Source organism: Zophobas morio, unplaced genomic scaffold (assembly GCF_036711695.1).
Source record: "Zophobas morio isolate AGI-343-1 ecotype UQ-CSIRO unplaced genomic scaffold, CSIRO_AGI_Zmor_V1 ptg000049l, whole genome shotgun sequence".
Taxonomy (NCBI): Eukaryota; Metazoa; Arthropoda; class Insecta; order Coleoptera; family Tenebrionidae; genus Zophobas; species Zophobas morio.
This window is the reverse complement of record NW_026972154.1, coordinates 426993-439191: the sequence shown is the minus strand read 5'-3', so window position 1 is coordinate 439191 and position 12199 is coordinate 426993. Positions and strand designations below refer to the sequence as shown.

General features: G+C 32.9%; 2 protein-coding genes across 2 annotated transcripts; both read left to right on the top strand.

The window, feature by feature from the left end:
* The first annotated feature begins 496 nt into the window (after nt 1-496).
* Nucleotides 497-10186, top strand: LOC135142537 (uncharacterized). The gene is made up of 6 exons (XM_064074254.1): nt 497-566; nt 622-862; nt 917-1050; nt 9565-9652; nt 9703-9836; nt 9888-10186. The coding sequence occupies exons 1-6, from the start codon at nt 503-505 to the stop codon at nt 10184-10186; spliced, it is 960 nt and encodes a 319-aa protein (XP_063930324.1). The 5' UTR covers nt 497-502.
* A 540-nt stretch (nt 10187-10726) lies between these two features.
* LOC135142605 (protein takeout-like) lies at nt 10727-11799 on the top strand. The gene is made up of 4 exons (XM_064074344.1): nt 10727-10889; nt 10944-11181; nt 11235-11368; nt 11421-11799. Exons 1-4 carry the CDS (start codon nt 10826-10828, stop codon nt 11717-11719), a joined length of 735 nt encoding a protein of 244 aa, XP_063930414.1. The 5' UTR covers nt 10727-10825; the 3' UTR covers nt 11720-11799.
* Nucleotides 11800-12199: the final 400 nt, after the last annotated feature.

Sequence of the window (12199 nt, the reverse complement as noted above, 5' to 3'; positions counted from 1 at the left end):
TTCGAACAAAAAGTGAATGTGAGCAGTATAAAACAAAATCAAAAGATAATGGTTATTTTAAATTTCTGGGCTGCAGACAGAAAACAAAAAAAGATTCGCATTTAAATTGGCTAGAACAAGATTGCATCACACAAAATATAAACAAATAAAGAAAATCTTTAGTCGGTTCTTTGTCACTGACCTTCAAAATTGCAGCTTAAATTTCCGATTAGATAACAATTTGGGCCACACTACTTGCATATGCAGCAGTGAATTGAAGGTTGCAGCACTAATGCCATCTTCCAATGATTCCAGAGTCTGTAGTCATTCTAAAACGAGAAAATTTGTAACAAAATTTCACCCAAAATTGTCCGAAAACGTTTTTTAGTTTCTTGAACGTATATTAATTTTATGCAGAATAATTACTAATAGTATAAATAACAATAACAGGTTTATCTATGCATTAAGATTAGGTATATCTAGCATTATATAAATGTTTTAAGAATGCTTCGACGACAAGATAATGAAGCACTTACTAACAACACTCTGCTTCTGTTTGGTGCCTACTAGTTTCGGAGCCAAATTACGTAAGTCGCTTATTATTACTCGTACTATTAATATTATTCATCTTGATAATTCTAGCCACTAGTTTTAAAAAATGTAACTTAAAACAAATCTCCTCGCGTTTGTGTTTGCCGAAAGCTATTGAAAGTGCCATAAAACAGATGGATCATCCCATAAAAGAATTGGGCTTAATACGTCTAGAACCTGTGGTGATACCGTCACTGATTATAGACGCCGGCTCTCAGTATGTGACTTCTAAGCAAATTTTCGAAAATCTAAAACTGTCTGGTTTTAATGAAACTTCTTGTTCCAAAGCCGAGTGAGTTTTAGCCGTTTTTGTCAATCACATTATTACTTCAACAGATTTTCACAGATTTAGTTATAAAGAGAAAACTCTAAGCCTGGAGTGCGTGGTGCCAAATTTCCGAATGGATTTCAATTATGAAGTACATGGACAAGTTATGCTGGCGTCTGTTTATGGAAATGGGACGGGATGGATTATTTTCCGTAAGTTTGATATTTTTGATAACTGGGGACGAATTGAAACTAATTATAAGCGATGATCACCTTGGACTTACTTTTAAATTTGGAGAATATAAGAATAAGGGTAAAACATATTTTAATATCGTTTCTCAACAACTTAATATGCAACCCAGGGATATTGATTTTGATTTTCAAAATTTGTTTGATGGTGATGAAGAATTGGCTGACCGTATGAAGACGTTATTGAGAGACAATGTCCTCGAACTATATGATGATCTTAGAACTGGTTATGAAGAAGCGTTTGGAAAAGTATTTGCTTATATTTTTGAAAAGATTTTGGAAAAAGTGCCTGTTTTTGATATTTTCGGCTAAAGATCGATTTCGAATTTACTTGTAATAACTTGTAACTGTGAAAATCATTATGATTTGTCCACAAAACACAAAAATCCACTTTTAAATAAAAATAACCAATGAAAATATTTGTCAATTTTTCTCAATCACTTTCCAAATATCAGTTTAAATTTTTGCTAAACTCTCTAACAGTTCCCATTTCAAAGTCCAAAATTGACAGATTACAATCAAAACATCAGCAAATATCAAGCTATTTCGGTTCAATCTATACCTGGAAAAGCCAGTATTTAAGACATCCTAATCCAACCGGCATTCGACTTAAAATTATTTTAATTCTCTCTTGTTTAACTCCTCCGGTGGCATCCTTCTAGCAATTATTCATTTTGTCATTTACTCCTTTCATTTTCAATTTCGTCAGTCCTTATTTTGGTACTGACAAATGAACTTCGAATCCAAAATGCCAAAATGTTAGATGTTTTTGCAAAAATTTGAGCTCTTTGGACTCGGTTAGTCGTGGGGAGTCAGTCCATCATTTCCTCTTCTGAATTTACAATTGCCTGCACGTTTTCGCTTGCTCTACTATTTCTTTCCATTGTGTCCGGTCCTGGATTTTCTTCGACCAGTCTTGAATATCTAGCTTTGACAAATCCTTTCTTACTTGATCCTCCCTTCTGATTTTTGGTCTTCCTCTTGATCTGTTATTGTCAGGTTTCCATTCGGTAATTTTCCTCTCGTGTTTCTTTTTCTCCATTCTTTTTAGATGACCATACCAGCGTATTCTACGTGCCTTTATCGCTCTTACTATGTCTTCTCCTTTGATGATATCTTCTATTTCGTGGTTCATTAATGTTCTGTATTCTTGGTCTTCTATTTCTTCATCCCCATTATTCTTCTAACTATTGTTCTTTCAAATCTTCTCATTTTTTCTTCTGCTTCGCTAGTTAGACTCATTGTTTCTGCTGCGTATGTCACTACAGATCTTATTGCTGTCTTGTATACTCGCAACTTTGTATCTTTGGATATTCTGCTACTCTTCATGATGTTGCTATATTTGAAATACGCTTTGTGACCAGTTTGTATTATTTGCGTTATTTCCACTTGCCGTTTGCCCTTATTATCAATAATGCTTCCCAGGTACCTAAAGTTTTCAACAATTTCAAACTATAAATTTCCTATTTCAATTTCTTTTTTGTCTCTTCGTCCTTGTCTCTTACTTGCTGATAGATATTTTGTCTTCTCCACGTTAATGTCCAATCCTCTTTTGCTTGCTTCATTCGTAATTACTGTTAGTAATTTACTAAGACTTTCCTTGTCTCTCGCAATTAAAGCTAAGTCATCAGCATATGCTATGATTTGCACTGACTTATTTATAATTGTTTTTTCCGCATGACTGTGCTTAACTATTCTGTCCATCACAATATTAAATAAAGTAGCTGACATACCATCACCTTGCCTAATCCCGGAGTTGAATGCAAATTCTTTAGAATTTCCATTCTTTGCTGCTACTACTGCTTTTGAGTTCTTTATGCACATTCTGACTAATAAGTTTATTAGTTTTCTAGGTATCTCCATCTTTTCCATATCTTGGACCATCGCGTCTCGGTTTATACTATCAAACGCTTGTCTAAAGTCGACGAAGAGTATATGTATGTCGATATTGTGCTCACAGCATTTTTCAATTATTTGGTTCATACTATGGATTGCATCGATTGTTGATCTTCCACTTCTGAAACCATATTGATATTCCCCTACTTCTGTTTCTGTAATTTCTTGTAGCCTCTTATTTATTAAACTGGTTAATAGTTTATATGCAGCATTAAACAGACTAATTCCTCTGTAATTTGTGCATAAATGTGGGTTTCCTTTTTTCAAAATTGGAATTATTATTCCTGTGTCCCATTTCATTGGCATCTTTTCCGTAATCCACATGCTCGTAATTAACTCGTACATCTTCTTTTCTAGTATTTGACCTCCATATTTAAACATCTCATTCACTATCCCATCTATCCCTATTCTTTGTTCATCTTTAAGCTTTTCAATACATTGAAGTATTCTTCTTTTGTTGGTAGGTATTGCTCATCACTGGTGTCTCCGTATTCTATCCGATTTTGGTCCATTATATCTGCATCGTAATCTCTTCTCAGTAGCTTCTGAAAATCTTTTTCTCAATCTTTACTAACAATGTTCACGATTGTTTGTTTCCTATTCTGTTTTCTGATGTACTGATATAGCTTCACGTTGTTCTTATTGTCTTTTTCTAATTCATCCATTGTTTATTCAATCCATTTCGTTCCTTTGCTTAATAGTAGTTTTGTGCATTCTTTTCTTATCGTCTTGTAATTCTGGTATTCACTTTGTTTACCTGATTTTAGCCATCTTATTCTTGCATTCCTTTTTTTGTTTACAATCCACTCGCAGTCGTCATCAAACCATTTCTTAAACGTCCTCTTTTGTTTTCTGACTGCTACTGTTTCTGCCGCTTTTATCATACAATTTTTTAAATGGCCCCAAGTATTGTCAATAACAGTTTCTTCTACTTCCATCTTTTCTTATTTTCTGTTTTTATTTTCTTATTGACTATCGTTCTCATCTTCATTTTCACTATTACCAGATGATGATCTACATTTGCTCCTCTGTAAGATCTTACATCTTGGACCATCTTTTCCCTCTTTTATGATATCAAAGCATGGTCGATCTGGTTACCTGTAGTCGAGGGGTAAACCGCAGAGGAAATCAAAGGAAATCACAGGAAATCAAAAAGGGAATCAGAGGAAATCAAAGGAAATCACACGAAATCACAGGAAATCAAAGAAAATCAAAGGAAATCAACAAGAAAACAAAGGAAATCCAAAATCATCATAGCAAATCCAGTTAAACTAGATATTTTCTAGAACTAATAAACGTAACATGTACGACATAAGTCATAGCATTCATCATAAGAAAGAAAATATCAATTTAATCTTAAAAGTATAGATTAAATAACCTTTTAAGGGCATAATGATAGAAAATTCCAGTATAATATCATTAACTGACAGCATGATATTTCAGCTTGACAAATATTAAAGTTGTAGTTAATGAAGTGCAGTTCCGATGAGAAATGATACATTATATTGCTTTATACCTACAATCCAAATTTATAATTTCACCCCAAATTAGTTTTTAAAAATTGAGTTTGTGATGTGAGGTACCAAATTCATTAAGTTCAGGTCGTGCAAAAATCTTACTGATGATATGTTCTTGCCTTGGAAGTTTAGCTCTCAAACTTGTGAGAGTATGTTTAGAAGCCTTTGATCAATGACCTCAACTTTTAGCACAATTGTTAATTTTAGTATAAGAGATATATGTTGCATCGAAGTGACAGACTGCAAACTATAAACAACATTAAAAACGATTTGGATAAAAAATCCGTTTTTCCTAGAGAAATCAGGAAAAAAAAATTCAATCATGAAGAGAGATTTTGTGAAAAATGATGACTTAGGAAACATTTCAGATAAAGATATACAAAGCACCGTAGAATCAGCTTTACGGGATTATCTGCGTGACACTGAAGATTTAGGAATGAAAGTGATAGATTTCAACTATGTATTTTTGCCTCCGTGTAAAGACAATGAATGCAATGACGAAGTTGAAGATGAAATGTTTAGTGAAGAACAGTGCGATCACATTGAAAATTACAACAATTCTCAAATAGCCATGAAACGTAACTGTTTTCAAAGTTTGGAAAACGATCCAGTTGACCAAGATGAAGATTTACTGAATGATCTTTGCACAATTTCGTACGAATCTAAGAAATTTGACAGAGACATACACCTTAGAAGTTTTGATAGTGACGATATTTTTGTTGAGAAAGGTGATCTAGTCGGAATACGCTTAGATAATAGAACAAAAGTTATAAAAAAGTCTTCACTTTGCTGGCTGTTAGACAATGAAAAGGATCGCGTCAGTGTGGATGGTCTCAAAAGATTTATTCAAAATAAGAAATGTAATAGTAGTAGAGTTAACTCAGATACAGATACCTGCCTTCAACATAAAGATGCATCTCAAATTCAAAAACCAGTCCAAATTGGAAAACAAAAAATACACCATAATATATCAAGTGACTCATCTGATGTAGACAACCCAAGTAGTATCGAATATGATGATAGCACGGACACCGAAAGTTTGAATTCTTCCAATTATTCTGATGATTTGAATCCTCGTTTGAATCTCAAGGCTGAAAATAGTAAGACTGATCGTTCTAAACCAGACTTAAATATAGACGATTATATTATAGAACAATTAACAACTCAAAAACAAAACAAAAAATGTTACATTGGTAAAGTGTTATCACTTAACCCTATATTTTGTGATTTTTTTGAAAAGGAATCCAAAAATTCCGGATGCTCTTATGTTTCCAGACATTAAAGATCACGGGGAGATCCAACAAAATGAATATACAATGAAACTACCTTCACCTCAGGTACTCAGAAGAGGCTGTTTAGTTTTTGAAAAAATATTTGATTTAATCCTAGTTTTTTTTAAGTGATGTGATTAAAATTTGTGATAATGTAACCGCAACCTGGGTCGAGATTTGTACAAGTATATGTCGTAGAGAATACTAAAGTAAGAAACTGTGCAAAATTCTAGGTGCGCATGAACACTTTTAAAGGGGAAAACTACCTCTGAAAATTTATCAAGTGGGGTTATCCACTCCTTTATTGTGCAAAAAAAAATTCTTACGTGTTAAATTTTGCATTTCAAAAGTTTTTTTCTAATATGCTTCATTTGAAAGTTGTGAAGAAAAAATTAAAAATGTTATCATCTCTATTTATGGGTAGCTAGAATTTAGCACAGTTTTTTACTTCAACATCGTCTACAATATATACACAAATCTCGACCCAGGTTATGGGGTAAGTATTTTTTAAAAAGTTGTTTTATTTTGTGATATTTTGTTAGGATCCAACAGAAATGCTTTACTTTTATGTTTAGAGTTACCGTTTTTTTTAACACTTAATAAAATAAATGAAACTACTTGTTTTTTCTGTTTATGCTACCATAATAAATGAATAAACCCTATTTTTAAAAAGTAACGATTTAAGTTATTATTATAAGTTTGATTTAGTAGGTCAAACTTTAACATGATCTTGTATGCACAACACAGAGATAAACCTAATAGAATGATTTTCGACTATTTGATATTCATTAATTACCCCTGTGAACGTATGAGCCAGTCGTTGTTGGCTTATGAGTCACTGATAAGTAAAAACTGCTGACGTAACTAAAAATATCCTTGGCTTTATTATGTATTTTTAATTTCGTAAAGTCAAAAGCAAAATTTTATAATATAATTTATTAAAAAATTAATAATAATATATAATATACTTTATTAAATCTTTGAGTGATTTAAACGAACTAATTTGTACACACCAGACATTTTTAATTTCAAAATTAAAATAGACCATAAGGTTTTCTGACTGAATGTGCAAAAAATCTAGAATATTGCATATGTCCACTTTCAGAACAAACATTTGACCCAAGAAAGTGTAAAACTCGAACGTATACTTACTCTAGTGATTTAGACATCTAAAACCTCGATTTCAGAGTAGCGTTCTTTTTGTAAGTAAAATCAGATTGTTTTTCTTAAATATTTCAGTTTGTTGCTTAGCAGCACAATACATTTTATTTATTTATTTTTTTCGTCTAAAGGGGAAGCACTTCAGCTTACCTAGTCACCGTACGTTAGTAAACAATTGGTAAAAAAAGGTTTAAATTCAACATCATTATCGGCAAAACAAAAAAGTCAAATTAAAAAAAAGTTGACAATCGCCCTGTAGTACATTATGTAAACAAATTTTGAGGAAATCAAAAGGAAATCATAGGAAATTAAGAGGAAATCACAGTAAATCATAGGAAATCAAGAGGAAATCACAGGAAATCAAAGAAAATCACAGGAAATCAAAGGAAATCACAGGAAATCAAAAGAAATCACAGGAAATCAAAGGAAATCAGAGGAAATCAAAAGAAATCCGAGGAAATCAACAGGAAATCATTGTCAAAAGGAAATCAATTGTACACTTGATGGTCGGCGGTTTACCCCTCGCCTGTAGTTTTGCCTGGTCGCATCCATGTCACTTTGTGTTCTGGTTTGTGCATAAACTTTGTGCTAACAATAAACATATCTATCGCTGTGGCCAGGTTGCACAACCTCTTCCCATTTTCATTCGAGATATTGTGCAGTGATTGTTTCCCTGCTACTCATTCCAGGTATTTCTCTTTTCCTATTTTGGCGTTGGTGTCCCCAATAATAATCATTGTGTCATGTTTTGGTATTGATTCACATGCTCTCTCTAAGTGGTCATAGAAATCGTCTTTATCGTTCTCGCTTGCATCTTCCATAGGAGCATATACATTTACTAGTGTAATGTTAGCAATCTTATTTTTGATTCTTATCATAGATATTCTACCATTAACCCTTTTAAAGTCTATTGTCATATCTCTATATTCTTTGCTTATCATAAATCCTATTCCATTTCTTCCCTGCTTATCTTCTCCGGCATACAATAGTGTAAAGTCCTCTTTGTCGACTTTCCCTTCGCCGCTCCATCTTATTTCTTGTAAAGCTAATATTCCAATATTAAAATTTTTCATTTCCCTTGCTATTTCTTCCATTTTTCCTACTCCTAGCATTGTTTGTATGTTCCAAGTGCCAATTTTCGTCGAAGCTGTTTTCTTGTTCCGCTTTTTTCGATTCATTTGCCAGTTCATATCTCTATTCTTAGCCTTGTCGTCCTTAATTGAATTCAGTCCTACCTCAATTATTAGTTTTTTGCGATCTTGCTTTGCTGTGTCACCTCCTCACTTAACGGTGACCTTTCACTGGATGTTCGCTTATCTTTGCTCTTAACTGTAATTTCAAAGTGATCTTTACCATACACCTTTCCGTCTATGATCATTTAGTTGTACCTGAGATATGCTGTACTTCCTTGCTGTCTAACTTGCTGTAAATAAGGTATTAGGCATTTTCTTTCTGCTTGTACCTTTTTTGAGAAATTATCATTAATCCATATGTCCGGACCTTCCAGATTTTTTGTTAATTTGTAAATTTCCGTCTTCGTTTTCCATTTTTGTAGCTTCACAAGTATTGGTCTACTTCCATTCGACTTATATGTACCTATTTTTCTTATCTCAGATGCATCCATCTCTACATCAACCTTAACTCCCATTTTCGTCAGTATATTCTGATTTTTTTCTGTTACTTTTTCCTCTTTTTCGTCGTTTTCATCAGCTACTCCCTGAATAATAATGTTGTTTTTTCGGGTTTCTTTTTCTAATAACTCGAGTCTACTATCCTGCTCTTTAATTGACTCCTTTAACAGCAGATTTTTTTTCTTTAGTGTAATCATAGCCTCGTAAGTTAACACTTACTCTACAATAAATAAAATGAATGCTTACTGTACAACGGAAAGGGGAGACAAGTTTTTTCGTACTGTAGGGGCCATGAAACGTCGAGAGAACATAAAAGTGGTTATTCGTCCGATGGACTCGATTAGTATACTTCCTTAGCTTACGCTCGGGAAGTAAAACAAAAAAAAAACTTGTACAAATGCCATAAGCAAAGAAACAGTAGAACAGAAAGTAAATATGACAGTACCTTACAAGAACTTCCTAAAAGACACCAAATTCCAAATACCAAATGAAAGAGATTGCACAGACGTAAATAAGTGTTTTTATTTCTACCGTTTATTAACGTCAACATTAGACAAAAATCTAACCAAAACCTTCTTACTAAAGGTAAACAGCTAAACATAAGTAAGTGATAATATTATTCAAAATAATTATTATACACAAAAAATAACTCGTTTATTAATGAATTTTGATCGTGAAGTGTATAAATGTCGGGGACCAGGTTTTTCAAACCATTCTTCAAAATCAAGAAAATGAACCACTTACTAATAACACTTTGTGCCTGTTTGGTAGCTGCCACCTTTGGGACCAAATTACGTAAGTTTTTTGTCACCAGTTGTATGATTCCAAAAAATAATTTAAAAATTCTAGCTCCTGGTTTTAAGAAATGTAATGTAAAACAAATCTCCTCGCATATGTGTTTACCGAAAGCTATCGAAAGCGCAATAAAGGAAATGAATCGTCCCATAAAAAACCTGGGTTTAGTGAATCTTGAACCTTTGATAATTCCATCTCTGATTATAGACGCCGGTTCTCAATACGTGCACACTAAACAGATTTTTAAAAATCTGAAACTATCTGGTTTTAACGAAACTTCCTGTTCCAAAGCCGAGTGAGTGGTTCCACCTTTGACAATCAGAGTTATGAACATATTTTTAACAGGTTTAATTATAACGAAAAAATATTAGACCTAGAGTGCGTCGTGCCAAATTTCCGAATGGACTTCAACTATGACATACATGGGGAAGTTTTGAAGGTACCTGTTTATGGAAACGGGACGGGATGGATTATTTTCCGTAAGTCGGATATTTCTCGTGACTAAAGCATTTAACCGAAAATAATTCTAGGCGATAATCAATTTCGACTTACTTTTGAACTTGGAGAATATGAAAAGAACGGTGAAAAATATTTTAATATAGTTCACCAGCAACTTAAGATGCAAGCCAAGGATATTGATTTTGACGTTCAAAACTTGTTTGATGGTGATGAAGAATCAGCAAGTCGTGTCAAAAAGTTAATAAAAGACAATATCTTAGAGTTATTTGATGATATCAAACCTGGTTATGAGGAAGCTTTTGGAAAGATATTTGCCTATATTTTTGAACAGATTTTGGAGAAGGTGCCTATTTATGATATTTTCAGCTAAAGGCCGATGATAAAATTGCTTTTGTCTTAAATGTTTAATGATGGAAAAATCAAAATAAAAGGTAAAAATGTGATGACAGTGTTTTTGTCAATTTAATTTGTTGCGAAGTTATCTAAGAATTATAATAGTTAGTAGTATAACAGTCAATTAAAAACTTGGAGACAGAAAACAAAAAAAAGTCGCATTTAAATTGGCTAGAACAAGACTACTTACATCACACAAAATATAAACAAATAAAGAAAATCTTTCGTCGGTTTTTTGTCACTGACCTTCAAAAGTGCAGTTTAAATTCCTGATTAGATAACAATCTGGGCTACACTACTTGCATATGCAGTAGTGCATTGAAGGTTGCTGCACTAATGCTATCTTCCAATGATTCCTAATTCTAAAACGAGAAAAATAATACCGAAATTCCACCCACAATTTTCCAAAAAAGTCCTTCTGTTTACTGAGTCTTTTTGTTCTCAGAAATAAAATCAAATGGGAGAGGGAACTAACAAAACCATCTTGCTCAAAGGTAAACAACTCAACTATTCTGAATAATTATTATTAATAAAAGCAACTTCTTAGTAGACGCATTTCAATATTTTGAAATCTATATAAAATAAGTTTTTTAAACCATTCTTCCAACAGACGAAAATGAACCAGTTGATAGCAACACTCTGCGCTTGTTTTATAGCCACAACCTTCGGGGCCAAATTACGTAAGTTTGTTGTTATCACGATCACCACCACTCTGACAAATTCCAAAATTCCAGCTTCTGGTTTCAAAAAGTGTAGCGTAAACTTATCCTCAGATAAGTGTTTGCCGAAAGCCATCGAAAATGCAATAAGGCAGATGGATCGTCCCATAAAAAAATTGGGCTTAGTGACCCTAGAACCCTTGGTCATTCCGTCCCTGATTATAGATTCCGGTTCTCAGTATGTGGCTACTAAGCAAATTTTTAAAAACATGAAACTATCGGGTTTTAATGAAACTTCTTGTTCCAAAGCTGAGTGAGTGGATACCTTTTTGTTAATCACAGTTATTATATTATATTTCTTGACAGGTTTAAGTATAACGAAAAAACGCTAAATCTGGAGTGCGTCGTGCCAAATTTCCGAGCGGACTACAATTATGAGATACATGGACAAATCATGCTGGTGTCTGTTTATGGAAACGGGACAGGATGGTCCATTTTGCGTGAGTTTGATATTTATTTTAACTAATGCGTAAGTGACAATAATAATTCTAGGCGAAAATCAAGTTAGACTAACTTTTAAATTTGGAGAATATGAAAAAAACGGTAAAAAGTATTTTAATATCCTTCATCAACAACTTCATATGCAACCCAGGGATGTTGATTTTGATCTTCAAAATTTGTTTGATGGTGATGAGGAAGCGGCTCGTCGTTTGAATAAGATAATGAAAGAAAATGTCTTGGAAATATATTACGATATTAAAGATGGTTATGAAGAAGCTTTTGGAAAAATATTTGCTTATATTTTTGAAAAGATTTTGGAAAAAGTGCCTGTTTTTGATATTTTCGGCTAAAGATGGGTTTCGAATTTACTTGTAATGACATAAAATGTGACACAAAAATCCATTTTTAAATAAAAAATAACCAATACAAATTTTTTGTCAATTTTTCTGAATCTCTCCAAATATCAGTTTAAATTTTTGCTAAACTCTGTAACAATTACCATTTCAAAGTCCAACACTGACAGACTACAATCGAAACATCAACAAATACCAAGACATTTCGGCTTTATCTTTACAGTAATTAAGACATCCTAGTCCGAACTGGAGACATTCCGTTTATATTGTATATTGAATAGATCATGTCTTAAAAAGCGTACCATGAAGCCAGTTCCCGATGAGAGTACCTAAAGAAAAAACTAAGTGGACAAAATGTTTCAAAAAATAAAGCAAGCTATTCGTTAAATTGTAGATGATAATCGAATTTATTTTCATGTCTAAGTAACAACCGATTCATGTGGACGTTATGTCACAAACTTGTTGACTAGAACTTTG

Coding starts and splice junctions, on each gene's coding strand:
- LOC135142537 (XM_064074254.1), top strand. CDS start 503: ATGAAGCACTTACTAACAACACTCTGCTTCTGTTTGGTGCCTACTAGT. Junction 567..621: donor TAGTTTCGGAGCCAAATTAC/GTAAGTCGCTTA, acceptor TGATAATTCTAG/CCACTAGTTTTAAAAAATGT. Junction 863..916: donor ACTTCTTGTTCCAAAGCCGA/GTGAGTTTTAGC, acceptor AGATTTTCACAG/ATTTAGTTATAAAGAGAAAA.
- LOC135142605 (XM_064074344.1), top strand. CDS start 10,826: ATGAACCAGTTGATAGCAACACTCTGCGCTTGTTTTATAGCCACAACC. Junction 10,890..10,943: donor AACCTTCGGGGCCAAATTAC/GTAAGTTTGTTG, acceptor CCAAAATTCCAG/CTTCTGGTTTCAAAAAGTGT. Junction 11,182..11,234: donor ACTTCTTGTTCCAAAGCTGA/GTGAGTGGATAC, acceptor ATTTCTTGACAG/GTTTAAGTATAACGAAAAAA.